This window comes from Spea bombifrons, chromosome 4, assembly GCF_027358695.1.
Source record: "Spea bombifrons isolate aSpeBom1 chromosome 4, aSpeBom1.2.pri, whole genome shotgun sequence".
Classification (NCBI taxonomy): Eukaryota; Metazoa; Chordata; class Amphibia; order Anura; family Pelobatidae; genus Spea; species Spea bombifrons.
In genome coordinates, this window is record NC_071090.1 from 86,416,693 (window position 1) to 86,432,315 (window position 15,623).

At 39.3% G+C, this 15,623-nt stretch overlaps 1 protein-coding gene across 2 annotated transcripts in view; it reads right to left on the minus strand.

Moving 5' to 3' along the window:
• CEMIP (cell migration inducing hyaluronidase 1) overlaps window positions 1–15,623 on the minus strand; it is a 65,640-nt gene that overhangs the window by 15,679 nt on the left and 34,338 nt on the right. For both annotated transcript variants that reach the window (XM_053464894.1, XM_053464893.1), the window contains exons 5-11: window positions 15,315–15,551; window positions 14,553–14,732; window positions 13,924–13,994; window positions 11,622–11,717; window positions 10,385–10,506; window positions 8,904–9,045; window positions 7,066–7,257 (exon numbers count right to left, since the gene is read on the minus strand). In XM_053464894.1, coding sequence (XP_053320869.1) covers window positions 7,066–7,257; window positions 8,904–9,045; window positions 10,385–10,506; window positions 11,622–11,717; window positions 13,924–13,994; window positions 14,553–14,732; window positions 15,315–15,551 — 1,040 coding nt within the window. The remainder of the gene's footprint in view (window positions 1–7,065; window positions 7,258–8,903; window positions 9,046–10,384; window positions 10,507–11,621; window positions 11,718–13,923; window positions 13,995–14,552; window positions 14,733–15,314; window positions 15,552–15,623) is intronic.

The window sequence follows — 15,623 nt, forward strand, 5'->3', positions numbered from 1 at the left end:
TCCCTAACTTTACTTACTACCGTGTGATGATACAAATTCACGCAGCCATACAACTGCTCTGTAATCACTGGAAATGTACCAAAAACGTGCAGACAAGGATGTTAGGATTTGTCTAATTTACTGGCTTTGAGATCACATATGGTCCCTGTTTCTGGCTCTCATTCTTGAATTTGATTATAGAATTCCATTGTCTACAGAATTATTAAATTATAAGATATAACAGTCTATATTATAACTTGGCCTTTTGCAATTCCTTGAACTTAATCTTGACTATGTCTGGGGAACCCATAAATTCTTAGACGTTCTGCTCAACTTTTAAGTCACTTACTTTCAAGTCACTTACTTCTAGTTTTATTACCAGAAATTTGTAAAGTACAGATAAGTGAGGCAGCTTGACTTCATAATAGCTTCAGTTTACCTACTCCTGTCCTTAATTAAAAATTAAAGTATTTTAATTTAGTTACTTTATATAATTTTACATGCCTCTTGTGCATGTCCCACGCCTTGCACGTCTTCTGCATATTAGGGGCATTTTCTAGGGTCACTGCCAATGTCTTCTTGGTCCAGGCACCCAGGGCAGCTGCCTTTAATCTGGGGTGTTAGGTTATTACGTGTTATTACATCCTATATAACCCAATGCTTAAAGTAAGCATAATTGTCACTTCAACCCTTTGCATGGGAACGTGTTATGCATTCAACAGCCAGGTCATGCTTCAAATCTCAGACAACTCTAAGGTTCTTCGGCATCATGCGTTTGTTTCAATGGACCCAAAACAGTAAGCCCTGCTTTATATTTTATGCCTTTATTAGCTGCAGATATGGTGGAACAGCAGTATACCGGTATTTACATTGGCTTCTTGGACTGGTCTGTCTTCCCTAAAAACAGGCAGTATGACTTTTTTTCAGCAGCCTTTGGGAGACTGCCAGTAAATCTTGACTATACGTTGCAGCATAGATTCTCCGGTGTGTCAAGGTTTAAATGAACATCCACCTTTTCATATTTGTCCATAGAGAAGGATATAATTGTATAAAACTACAAATACACTTTTTTTTTTCTTAATGCTTCGTTGCCAGCAATGGTTTTAACTTCTAGATTCCCAAATGTTCTAAGATTTTCCACCAGGCTCTTAAAAGAATGCAGCCATCTCAAGACATGTGGTCTGAATTTCGCATTTAATGTAAATATATATTTATATATATAAAGAAATCCACACTGAAATTAGCGCTGCCTTAAATCAACTTCATTCCCAATAAAAATCACAGGAGGAGGGGGGAGACAGTTTTTATTTCTTAACATGACATCTACTGTCTGTTAGTGAAGCTGCACAGAATATGTGACCCACTTGTATGCTTTTAATTTAATCATAATACAAGTAACGGAGAACCGTAATCACCGGCAAGAATGCCAAACATGCATGGGCTATATATAAACTGTTTTTGTCTCCGTCTTGGCTTATCCTACGATGCAAAAGTTATTTTGGAACGTTTAATTGTAAAACTTAAAAATACTCATTTAATGACCTATTTTAAAAAACGGAATGGCTTTAATTTTAAGCCTGAAAAACACAGCCTATGCAAACATAATGGGATGACATAAAAAGAGGTTAGAGAGTAAAGAACGTATTAAACTGAAACAAGCAACTCAAACATCAAACGATCAAATAATAATAATAAAAAATACGGAATGCAAGGCTAGGTTTTCCTAGAAATACAAAAAGCAAAGTAAGAGGTGCGTTTTAAGCTAGAACCTTTCTTGGAACAAGATGGAACAGGATGCTAAAATGAGTCCAGGATAGGACACAAACCAAATGCTTGGTGAGCCACTGGGCTTGAGCGTTGCTTATATTAACATATATGAGTATAAAATACATGTGCGCTATAAGCTGTCCTGTGCTAGGAGAAGTACCATATACTTTGTATACAGCAACCTGATGTGTGATGTTCTACAACTCTAGAATTCCTGAGTAATGCCCAAGATCTTTGGTTGTTCCTGAGCTAAAGTCACTAAGGTGGGCTGAAGGTGTCTTTAAAAAGATATTAGAATGTAACCGGATAGACGACAACTTGGGTTCTGCAAATAGCAAATTACAATAAAGACTCTCTATCATGTTTTTTTCTAACATGTATTAATTATTTTTTTATTTAATAAATGAATATTTTCAAAATGGTGAGCCCATAGAATACTTTAGATTGAACTCCCACCAATCACCTTTCTGTTGTCTTAGACCAATCAAGTGGACAAGCAAACAGACTGCTTATCATCCTGCCTTGTAGAAAACGATAGAAGGGCTCAGTCTCGATTACCCAGAGAGACCTTGCTAAACTACAATACTCTACAGAGCACCGTATTTAATGTTCAAAGAAAAATATTTATTTTTCCATGGGAAGGATGTACCCTTTAAATACAGCTATATCATTTCAAGTATTCTAAACCTTGCCATTGTATAGAAACACTTACAAGCAGCAGAAATGCATGTCTTAGCAATAGTTTTTATCCTTAAATTACCAGTTCCTTTTAACCTAGCCAGATCAGTTATGCCAATTTTGCATTTCAATGGAAATGGGATGATATTGTTTTCATGCGGGACTGGGATGATAGATAAGACCGATCCTTAAAAAATGCAAAGTAAGATTCAATAAACACCAGTTCCACCAAATCCTTCCTCCTCCACCCTAAGTGTTTATTTAAGATTAAAGCAGTTGAGAGCCCGCTGTTCTCCTAGTGAAGAAATTCTAACGCCATATTATCTTAAGTAATATAAATAAAGACATGATGGGAGGGATGGGTACGGTAATATTTGTGAAGAGTCAGCAAGTGTTTAGCAAGTATGGTGTTTATAGAAATTCAGATGTCTTACTGGAGCCCACAGAGCTGCAGGCCCACCATGTGCCTGAATAAAATAAATAATATCCATAACCACATGGAGAAATGTGTCAAACAATATAATTAACCAGAAAGCTTTCATTCGTTTTAATTGGTATCTTGTTTGTTCTCCTCCATGTGATATGAAACCAAATAGTCTCGCTTCATCCAAGTAAATGGGTTTCATTTAAATGTCATTACATGTTCAATCTATGTGTTTATAAAGGAATAAAATCCATTGTTGCAAGCTACGCTCCCATAGATCAGTTCCATATGCCCCTTGTTGCATTTACCATCCAAAAATGTAAACAGTGCTGCTTGATAATTGCAGATATAGATAAAGATATTTTTAAAATGTCTCCGTTGACAGATCATAGAAACCACAAGAATATGTGAGTGTGAGATAACAGGAAAAAAGTAGACAAAAATCTTAGGGTTAGTCGCTTATCTATGGGGACCCCATAAGATCATGGAGGAGAAAGACATCAGGGAGCTTCAACAAAGTTGACTGTTAAAGTTGGGTTCCTCCTGAATCTTTAATCTCTTTTGGGCCCATAAGAACCCAGACAACAACAACAAAAAAGGATGCGTGAGAATACGGTTAAGACAAATATGGCTGAATAAGCTCGTCAAACAGGCTAATGATTTCAGGGAATGTATATGCCTAAATCACATATAAAAAAGAATTAAACACACGGGGAAAACAGATATTTAGGAGAATTAAAAAGAAATGCTGTTTCCTTTAAAACTGTATATGTAAAACGTGATAGAAAAGGAAGAGCTCTGATTGCTCTGCTATTCCATTCCAGAATTATTATTGGCATTGGTATTGGTATGCCAATCATTGGTTTAGTCCTACCTATCATTAAATGTAGATATATTAAAATATCGATACCTCAACACTGTTTTATTCTATAAAGAAAAAATAATAATTCTCCATCGGTGGAACATACTGTATGTGAGTATGTATGTATAGTGTCTCTAGGTAATGATGCCTATAAACCTTAGTTGGCCCACTTGCAGAAAAGAGTAGCAGATGTCCGAGATAGTGCCATCTCTCTGTCTCCTACTAGCTACATCCCTCCTATTTATTATATTTTAGTACATCAACCATTTATAATAAACAAGATATCCCAGATGGATAAAGCTTATAACATGGTGAAAGGATTGTTGATTAATTGCCAACGCGCTGCAATTATAATGAACAGGATTTTTTTGGTAATCCGGTTCCTGACTCATGGTATAAAGATTTTACAAACCCACGCAAGCTTTTTATAACATAGCTGCAAATATTATTCTGTACAATCTCTTATTGCTAAGTGACAAGTGATTGAATAAGATGTTCTGCTGACTTAATATATGAGGGTTACATAGTATGCCAAGTACTGCAATGCATGAGCGTGTGGAATAAAATTCCAAGCCAGAGTCACCAAAACCCGACTCTGATATTCTGTGTGATTCCTGGACAGAAGCAGGGACACATCTGGACCTGCAGATGATATGAACAACACCACCAATCAAGCTCTTCTTGACTGGGAGTTGTAGTCCATTTGTGACCAGAGCTCTGAAGAAACTTAGAGAACATTTCACATTATAGTGATAACAATTGTCATTGGCAAATGGGATGTAAATTTTAACCATTCCTACCTAATCCATATCATTAAATAGATTTCTGTAAAAACAAACTTGCCAATGATTAGGGGCAGACAACTTTTGACAGTTAAGACAATAACATTTGTTTAGCACGATTCCAAAAAGCGCCAATGGAATAATTTGCAACCAGGTTTTGTAGCCCAACTGGTGCTTTTGAGTAGCCTAGATAGGCATTCTATGTAGTCATGCGTAGTGAATGCTGCGTTGTCCAGGACGCGTAAAATCTTGCATTTTGTGGACTACAACATTTAAACCGCTGCCCTACAGTGTATGCTGCAACTTTCCTACTGTGACCCAATGCTCTACTGTTAGAATGTCCATGCTGTTTAGCTGTGATGGACCACGAGTCCCAAGCATACAGTATTTTGCCACATATCTTTAGCCTGAGAGTCTACCGCTTTGCAAGGCATAGAAGAAGTTGCGGCGTTAGTTCTTTGTTGCGTTTGTGGTTATTTGCTAAGTGAATGACATGTAAATCTTCTCTTTTCTTGAAAGCGAAAAGAATCACGTACTCTAAGTTTCAACAAACAAGCCAGCATTGCAGAAATCACGACCAGGATTTAGAAGATAAATTATACCCTGTAATGAAGGACAACTTAAGCACCTTTTGATACTTCTGGTTAAGGGCAGGCACCGGTTACATTTTTTAAAATGTTTTTGTGGTTCCTGAAATACGACTTTGTTGATGTGGGTAAAAAGCAGGCCTCAGCAACATGTATCACTACCTCAGTCAAGGTCTTCCCAAGAACCACAAAACCACCGGGAAAATACCACGTGCCAGTCAAATAATCAAGCAAAAGATACACAAACAATAGATCCCTATAAATAATAGTATAATGGAACAAGAGGTAATTCTGACAACTGGTAATTTGGCATCGCTTATTTTGGACTACAGCTTCCATAATGCTCAGCAGCGTATTTAACTTCATAGAAGCAAGGGTTCAGAAAAAGCTGGAGAACTGGACATTGCATCAATGATGGGACTCGTGTACCAGAAAAATTTATTCTTCCTGGTAAAATAGCTTCTTTCCCCCAATGCAATAAAATGCCCCTCTAGAGTTGCTTTGATGGTTTGAGAAGAGAGTGCCTTTCTGACATCTTATCAGATGTGAGGACAATCTGTTAGTACATGTCATAAACGTGGTATAAATCAGTGGATTTACAGAAAAGAACAAACTGGAAGATAGATATAGCGATTCACAGGAAACAACAAAACAATCTACACATCTTAATCACCTCTGGAGCCCAGGGGCCTTTTAATGCATTAAAAAGCAGTGCTAAGCCACCCTCCCACAGCCTGCAAAGCCATCTGACTGTCCCAGGGCCATGTTACACACTACAAAAGGAATGAGCTGCAGGCGGATCTCATAGTAACTCAGGTGAAGAGGTAGCAAGTACCCCATGGGCATATTATGTATGATAAAAAAATATTTTATAACAGTTTTAACCCATTCAATACTGCTGGGGCATTATGCACTATTTGCTAAATCACGTTCTCAAAGACTAAAGTATTGGGAAAGAAGGGTGAGCAAAATGGTTATTTTTCAAGTTGCATCGTGCCGGGCAGTATACATTTTGGTGCAGCCCTACGGTGTGCATTTTCTTTAAGCATCACTGGGTAAAAAAAAAAGCTGTTGGTCAACCCTACTGGAAGGGGCAAAGAGCCATTCTGAACTTGAAATTGCGCAACCCGAGGTCCCTGAGAAACTACGTATGCCCGGAAGTGGTTAAATGATGCTTTGATCCTTTCAGCTTCAGTAAAATACTGAGTTAATACATATCACCACAGTCTGTCCTTACAGAGAGTTTACCCAGAAGGAGAAAAATAATCATTGATCTATAATTATGTTGTTAATGTTTTATACAGAAACACATTTTTGTTGCCTGACCCCTTGTACACCTAATCTCTCTGTCCCTCTGGCTGAACCTCCTTCCCAGCTTCGTTTCTTAGTGTCTTTGTAAGGTTACACTTTCTTGACCGACTTTATTTACTTTGAGAAATGTCCAAGTTTTCCTTTGGCTAAGCGACCGCAGTCGCATCGGGTGGATACAATTATCCTGATGTTACATGTAGGCCAATACCCCCTGCGGCATTTTCATACCAAAGATAAAGGTGACTTAGTTAATGTTTACATGCACAAGAATGTTCCTTTCTTTATCTGGTCTTCTCATCTTTACAGGAAATCTTACAGCCAAGTCAACTGAATTTAGAGTTTCTGCAATTGCCAGGGACAGGTTTAGGCAGCAGAACAGAAAACGAGAGAGGGTGCACGATAATATTTTAAAGGGACAGTATGATCACGATTATTTATCCTGGTTACCTTTAAATATTACACGATAGCATTCAAATCACTCTGTGTGTTAGATTGCATACAATTTTATGTGCAAATGGGCTCTGTCTACAAATTACATCTCCCCGCGTTGAATAATTACGAAAGATTCTTGCAATAAATCTAATCCTGGTTGGCAGGCAGTGTTTGTGCCTAGTTACACAGTTAATAGCCCAATACGGGATGCTTTGGTGCGGACAATACAGTCACCGCTCTTACCTTCCACTTTGACCTGGTTGGGAGAACAGGTTCTACATGGGATTATCTGGAACTCTTCCGCCTGATACATAGAATAATCCGTACTGGCTACAATAATAACGTCCCCAGGTTTCCATGACTGAGCGTTGTCCGCCAAATTCAGAACTGTACTGTTCACGTTGGTATCTATAGTCACTGTCAGTCTTGGCTTCACTAAAACAAAAGAAAGTGCAACACTATGAATTGTGTATCACGTGTCCTAAATTAAAAACATTGCACAATGGGCTGGAGTGAACAGCTCCCATCGATCTCCCGTTTCTTCCTTGCATTGCCGCTTATCGTGTTTCGGTTAGTTTTACAATTCTGGCCCCATGATTCTTAAGGGTAAAACCAAGGCGCTTATGGACACTGTGAAAAAAATAATTCCCATATCAAGGTGGCTCAATCATAGCTTAATGCTGCAACAAGAGAAGCCACAGGTCTTTGTCTTACATGGAACAATATGATCACTTTAAAGAATACCACAACCTCCAGACTCTGTGGTATAAATGATATCCGTAACAAATTCATTTTGAGAAAGAAAAATAGAATTTTTTGAAACATGTGGTAGCGATCAACCGGTCCAAAAAAGTGCATAGGAATGTTTTCCAAAAATAGATTGTAAGACTACACTTGGCTCTGCAATTCTGGTCAGCGGCACAGGGCATGTTCTATAGGAATACTCACCCCACCCTGTTCTTATATAATGATATGTTTGGAAAAGCCAGAGTCTTTCTATGTTTGACAGTTTCCCAGTAGTAACACACAATACATTATACTATAATATCTACAGTAAACGATCAGAAGCCATACTGAACCCGACAGCGAAATAAAATCGTGGGAGTTACGCAATCTACTCAGGATCTGGATTTTCCCCATACAAATGGACCCAGACAGAACACGGGCAGGGCACGGGGCATGGATACAATGGGCTTCCCTGACCAGAGAAAGAAGAAACTGACTCTGAGACTCACTTTGAGACCCCGGGTCAAGCGCAGATAATTCCCGGGTATAGTGACAGGAACAGCAGAACACCAACATTTCTGTTTCATGTGGCATTTATTACAACAAAAAGTAGCAGATAATAATACTTAGACTAACCTCACAAGCTTATTGAGGCCTAGCAGACCTTCCATAAAAATTACTTTAGGGTTAGCTCACTTTAAAAACAAAAAAAATAAAAGCTGTCTAAAGCAGTTAGACGGCACATATGACTGATTTATATATATTTTTATTAGTTCTTTTATGTTTTATGTAGGGTGTCCCCCCCCCAATACAATTTTTAGATGTAAATGGCACATGCTCTCCATGTTGAGCCAGGTAATATAATGCACTTTGACTTCTCACCACACATCTGCAAAAAAGAACCCATCTTTCTCCAATTTATTAGGTGAGCAATAAAACACGTTCGTATTACATAAATACCACAGTTTCGTTCATTCACTAAAGCAAAGGTTTGCAGAGGAAGAAAAGTTTTAATGGACTTCACAATGCATTATGAGAGGACAGCCCTGGCATGTGTCTCCTCTAGCGGGTTTGAGCTGGCCTCGCATAATACGCAGTTCCATCAGTTAGGTGACCTTTAAGAAATCTCATTAATTTATGCATTATACAGAGCCAACATCGCTCTTTTGGCAGGAGAAGCTCGCAAAGATTCAGCTTTCATAATGCACAAGGAAGTCAGTGAGTCTGCAAACTTACTTTAAAATCTATGCTTCTGTAAATATAATATGGATAGTACATTAACCTTAAATCGGTAATTCACTTAACATTTAAGATTAACACATAAGGATGATGTCATTAAAGCAGTGCAAACGTACCCGTCTTTCCGCATAGGAATCGGACCTTGTAGTCTGGGCACGGAGAATGGACCTGATTGTTCTGCTGACACTCAAACCTATAATCATGACCGCCTTTGTACGTGACTTGTATGGGTATACTGGATCCGTCGACTGTTGTTACCTGTACAAATGAACAGAAATTGATTTTTAGTCATTATCCAGAGATATAAGCCACCTATCTTTCTAGGCTATTTCAATCCTGACTATTTTTTCATTGTAGTCACTTATTCCTCAACAAGTAGTTTGGTTTTTGGAATCAATGAATACTGGGATTTTCTTTTTTGGTCAGTGAAGTTGCATACAATTAAAGCTATTTATGGGGGCTTTCCATATCACATCTCTCTCTGTATAATGAGAATGGATCAACCATTAAGTTACAGATAATCTCTTGAAGTCATTTTAGAGCATCATGGCAGGCGTACTCCTCAGCACCTGGAGTGTTGGGGGCTTGTAACACAGCCCACTGTACATATGGGTTCTTCTAAGGGGGCACCGATGACATCTGCTACAAATAACCTTTGTAACTGTTTATTTTCAGACACGTGCAAGTTGTTTATCATGCCAAAGACTTATTTATGTGCAAAATTAATGCCTTGTGTTAATTTGTGCTGTAAATTGCCTAGGTGAGGCCATCAACACAGCTGGCGGAGGTCTCCCAGCATTTTGGTTTACTTTTCTAGGTGGCAAGACATGCTATGGCCATGTCCAGGCAACTTAGATCTGTTTTTTTTAATTAACTTAGCTGCTGAAAACCACCTATGGCCCGATGAAAATACAAATAGTAACAAATGACGTGTCCTTGAATGTTTGAGAAAGCCGCCGTTCCTTTTTAATAACGTTTCCTAGGCACATTTATTGAGTGATGAACTAACACAATATTTGAGTTGGGTGAAGAGATGATAGCTGGTTGGACACAGTTGTGCTAATGGCTTATCGGTTCAGATAATAATGGCTTTATTATACTATGATTCACCCAGTCATATCTCTCCTACCACTCACCACCCGGAGTGCAGGATTCCTGTGTATATTTACCGATTTTTATCTCTTAATTCTCCAGTATCTTTGATCCGTGAGTCACGGCATAGCATTTGTGGGAACACCAGCGTTAAACGCTCTGTGCTTTCACTCTTTTACAATGTGGCTTTTGTTTAATAACGTATTAAATAATCTGAGATTTGGGCTTCCCTGTTGTTAGACCAAACAGGATCTCCAAATCCTTTTGTCTGGCCTCATGTGAGCTGCTTTGATGGCAAGTAGCTGAATTTGCTACCTAGAGACATCTGAAGATACTCTCCCAACCATAGCGGTCTGCAGTACACTGTTGATAATGACACAAATACCTTGTCATTCCATAATGGCTTAACACTCTATCTCTGGTGGCTTTTTGTACAGTGGCGCTGTCTGTCATGATACATGTAGTCTTATAGATAAATGAAATGCAAATTAGAAGCATGAAATACCTGGATATCAATAGGATTTGTGCACACCGTGCCAGGATTCGCTGCCCTCAGCTCAGACAACTTCTCCCAGTCTCTGGGTCTCGCTTTTTCATACTTGTCTAACCATTCAGTCCACTCTACATCTGCAATTAAAAAGTACCGGGCGCGTCACATAAAGGAAAAGCCAGCCCTTTAATTTAGAAAAGCACAAACGTACACGAAACATATATACTTATTTAAGCGGATGAACAACAAAACTTTCTGGTGACTTATAATGATAATCTTGAAGCTACGACCAAGAAGTATTTAAGGAAACACCCAACTACTGGGTATAAGAAAACACACATACGTGAAAAGGGTATACAGATCCTAAGGGTGCACCAGGTAGCTCAACTAATTTTAAAGGCTAGGCTGGATAGGGCACACACCCCTATGCACATACATTTATTTCATTGTAGTACTACATCGTAGGAGCACGTCTCTTATACATTCACTGTGTCCCATAGCAGGGTCTTCACTTTCAAGTTTATCTTTGGCAGAATATCTAGATTCTTCCTGGCCAAACCTCTACTAAGTGCTTCTTATATGAGGCTGAGTAGACTGCTTACGGGAATGTCAGCATTATAATTATACCATCTAGGGCTCAGTCTTTTTTTTTACAGCGGCAGAGATAAGAGAAAGGAATCGGACCCATGGAGGAGACAGAGGATGCATTGTTCTATTATTGAAAGTAACAAGTGGCATTTTAAGGAATACATGGTAGCAGTAATACGGTAAATGTTATGGTCAGGACAGTACATTGCTGTAGTGTTCCAGCCAAGGCCAAAACCAAAGACCACAAGTGGCCAAGATCAGCAAATTAAATAAGAAAGTAAAAGAAAGTTCTGTCCCGGACAACTAGAAGCTCAAACATACAACTGCAGCCTCTACAGAGTGAAGCGCATGACTGCTCGGAATAGCCGCCGGTTCCTGAATAAATGAACCGTGTGTTCAAAATATGACGGCTTTCACAAAAAAATAAATATGTAATGAACTAATTGGGTATGAAATAGACAAACATAGGAACATTCTAAACACGTGTTGATTTCAGAGTCTTCTAAATCAACGGAACAAAAATGTATAAAAATGAATTAGAATAATAAATAATAATTAGAAAATGCATGTGCTAAATAATGTGTGCATGCGCTTGCAGGGGGAGATGTTTTTGCTGGGGTAGGGGATATAACCGTGTATTTGGACATATGCCTTTAAGACTTACCCTGGACCCATTCACTGGTTGAAGAGACGTTAAATTGTTCACCATTTTCAGCCTGGAAAAGTTTGTGTACTTTAGCCGCTGCGGACCCTCTGCTTCCTGTTAAACATATAAATAGCTCAGGAAACCATTTAAATATATCAGCTGCAGCAGGTAACTGCAAAACCCCTACCAATCCCACGGGGAAAACGAAGGAAAATGCCCCGACGTAAATCCAGACTAAAGGCAGCATTTATCTGTGCTGTGCAATTAAGACTATTTATGTAGAAAGAGCTATGTACGAATCGCTGGAATAAATCAGTGCTAGGACTGGCAATAAAAATCCACCAAACAGATGTCAGATTGCACCTCCCATCATGCCCAGTACTTCTTTTGATTAACAGTGATGGGTGTTGTACTAGATTACAGAAATTATGCATGTTCTTCAAACCCAATCTATTTTATTTGAAACTGCTGGACATTTTTTTTAAAAAATTATCCTTTTAAGATAAACTGAGGCCGGCAGACAGGTACATTCTATTGCTCTTTTGGTGATTTTCTTTGCCGTTTCAATTATGCAACATCCAGAGTTGCAAATGACCATCGCCAGGTAGAGGTGCCATGGCTTGTCAGGTTGTGAGCTCAAAAAAAAGATGGGAACTGCTGCTGTCATAACAGCTTTTAGTATAACTAAATTCATATATTTAAACTGTCTGTAGCTTTTGCCAGTGCAGACTCCTTTGTAGCCGCCTTTGGCCCGACCTAGGGCATAGCCCCCAGCCCCTTCCATGGTCAGCATCTTAAGCACAATAAAAGACGCTGTGCGCCTTCAGGAAACAGAGCGCCGGGATATGGCTTCATATGCTGGCGTGCCTGGTCATCGTCTATGGTACTATGGTAGTCTATCGGAGCCTCCTTGGCGTACATAGGCCGGTCAGAGAGACCGGCAGATTCTGCATCTGGACACCAGGGGGGGGCTTGATTGCCCTAGAGGGTGATCTGCCCCCCCCGCCCCCTGGTCATGTATGAGGGGCACTGCAGGCCCTCTAGAGCTGCCGCCCAAGGCCTAGTCAGCCAGGATACATCACTGGATATTTCGTTTACAAATTCACCCCATGGAAACCGAAATCGGTGGCAGTCTGTGGCAGAGCCAGCGTTATCTGATCAAATTCTCTTCCTTCTCCTCAGCCTTTTTTACAAAGGCTATCTGAACCAACCAACAATAATCAGTAACTTTATGGGGCAGAGATAAGAGGACTAATTATACCCTACTGGGAACATTTCTAGCCCTAGGATCTACACATTAGGGAGGTTTATAATATGCATATAAACACCATTTCCCAATGCATACTCTTTCAGAATCATGTTTTATGCTCTTTCTGCACATGTTTCAAAGTAGTTTCACAAAATGTTTTTAACAACTTGATTTTATTTACTTTTTATACGTTTATAAATTAAAAATATTATATATATAGCGTCAATGTTAACCTGCTTGGATATGCTTTGGAACAAAGAGTAAATAGCCCTAAAAATACCACGTTAAACAAATTCACGTTCAATAACCGTGGTTTCCCACAGTTGTCAACACTTTTGCTTTCAGATGATGGATTCAGTTAAATCAATTATATTTTTGATCAATGGTTCTTTTGTGATTAGATTGCTCGGGGCCACATAAGCACAAGGCATATCTCATGGTTTATCTATGACATTGTAAGCAATTTTCTCATATCATCTGTTTCACAGGACCAAATGTTTTACATACCCTAAACAGTGTCATTTTTATCATATGTTTATTCAACTCTGATTCCCCTATAAATAATATAATCTGTGTTTACCCCACAGATTGTATTATTTATTTTAAGGCAATTATGGCTTTCGTTTAAAACCCGCAAAAACACAATATTTATTAGCACTGAGATGTACAAGACTGGGCAACATTGAAAATGCTACATTTTGGGCATTTTAGCATTGAATTTCTTTTACAAAAGTGCCATATTCTGGCCCCAGGGGCACAAGGGCCCCCTGTAGCATCAACTGCTCACTAACATTGGCACAGCCTCCATACTTCATTTCTGCCAGATGTCGCATGTTCTTAAAAGATGGAGAACCAGGATACGACATTGTATCCCAACGCCTGGCAGTAAGGGCAGTGGCATGAAGTGGCAGCTGGTTGTGGTGCCCTGGGTAAATATGTCACTGGATGGATGGATGGATGGATAGATAGACTATGCATTATAAATAAAATACCTGAATAAGCATACGATTCTCTTTAGGACATTGGATCACATATTTAGACTTATTTTCACTCAAAATGACTGTGCTGTACCTTGGTATTCCACGTGGTCTTCCACAGAGCTGGATGGGTCTCCTTTCACTGAGATAAAACTCCAAGGGTGGCTGGAACGAACAGTACAACATATTCTTTATAACCAGGAATGAGATCTTTAGCATACTGAGGCTTTATAGCTTTGAGGACTGAGGCAGCATTTGTAACACCAACAGAAAGACAGCCTTGTTTTCCACGCCGTGATGTACACATCTTTACAAGTGTCACTCACATGCAGCGAATCTTATTTGCTGCCAGGAAGTGTTAGTAGTTCTCAGGGCACCACAGACTTTAATAGTCAGGTGTCAGCAACTCCAAAAAAACGTGGAAACTCCACAAAATCTCATGTGTTGAGAGCTTTTTGCTGCAATCTAAATCTAATGCCAGGGGGGTCAGAATCATTACGGTGGAAAGGTTACAAAGCACTGGGATCATTGGACTTGAAGCTTCATGTATGGTACTAAAAGCTACAAAAAGCAGCTATTATGGCAGCCATACCCACTCATGATTTTCTGCTGGTGGGGGGTTAAATCAGGTATGAAAAGGCCAAGCGAGCAGGCTTTTAAATCCCATTGATAAATATGATTTCAGGCATTAGTAAAGGTACATACATGTGGGAAAATACATACCGGAAGCCAAGATGCAAGAAATGTTTACTGCCCAGTCTGGTCATTGCTTTCCGTGCTGAATCGTCCAGATATCGCGATCCCTCGTCATTCACAGCCACTGATAGGATAGTGCCATCTGGAACCGACCTTAGGTATTGAGACAGACGGGTGCTCTCATCTTTGGATTTGTATGTATCAAACCTGAGGGAGGAATAATACAAATGCTTTATAAATGGTAATGCTGCAACATGCTTGCCACAATAGTCACATTCAGTGCCACACGTTAGATTTCATATCTATAAAAGAAAAAGATACCAGCATTACATGTACCCTGCATAAGATGTGCGATACAGAAACTCCACCAATTCATTTTGTTACACAACAGGCACACAAACATAACATCTGATGACAGATTTGAGAATCTGCTATTGCTTTCATGAGAAATTGTTTTTGACAGTTTTATAGAAACAGCTGGAAGATAATGCTTGCCTGCCAAATGGATTGCGGATGCCATATGGGCACTAGTTTCTAATTTAACATACATTTACACAGTAAACATACATACACCAGTCAACCATAACATTATGACCACCTGCCTAATATTGTCTAGGCCCCCTTTTTGCCGCCCAAACAGCCGATTCTTTCCTCACTCTTCTGACACTCAAAAAGGTACCATGTTTTATACTAAAATACACATATACATATATATATATATATATACAGAACAGAAAACATGAACAGCAATAAGGAATTTAATAGGACACCACACTATCACAAACTTACCTATCTGAATGAATCACCTCTCCGGTCTTTGGGTCAATAGCATGGACAATGATGCCACGGTGCCCCCAGCTCTTTTCAAAGAAGTACCCACCCTCACTCATGCCACCGGGGTGAAGGGTTTTGTTGAGAAAGGTCCAGGACATCTTCTTTTCTCCGTGAATCTCAAGGGTTCCTCCTTTTCCAACCCCAATATATTTATGGCCAAAATAATCATGAGGTTGTTCAGCATCGTCTGACCTACAGAGAGCAGGGCACACAATTAACATCTTGGGACAATGGGTGGATATCACAAGCATCTCGCTGTATTGA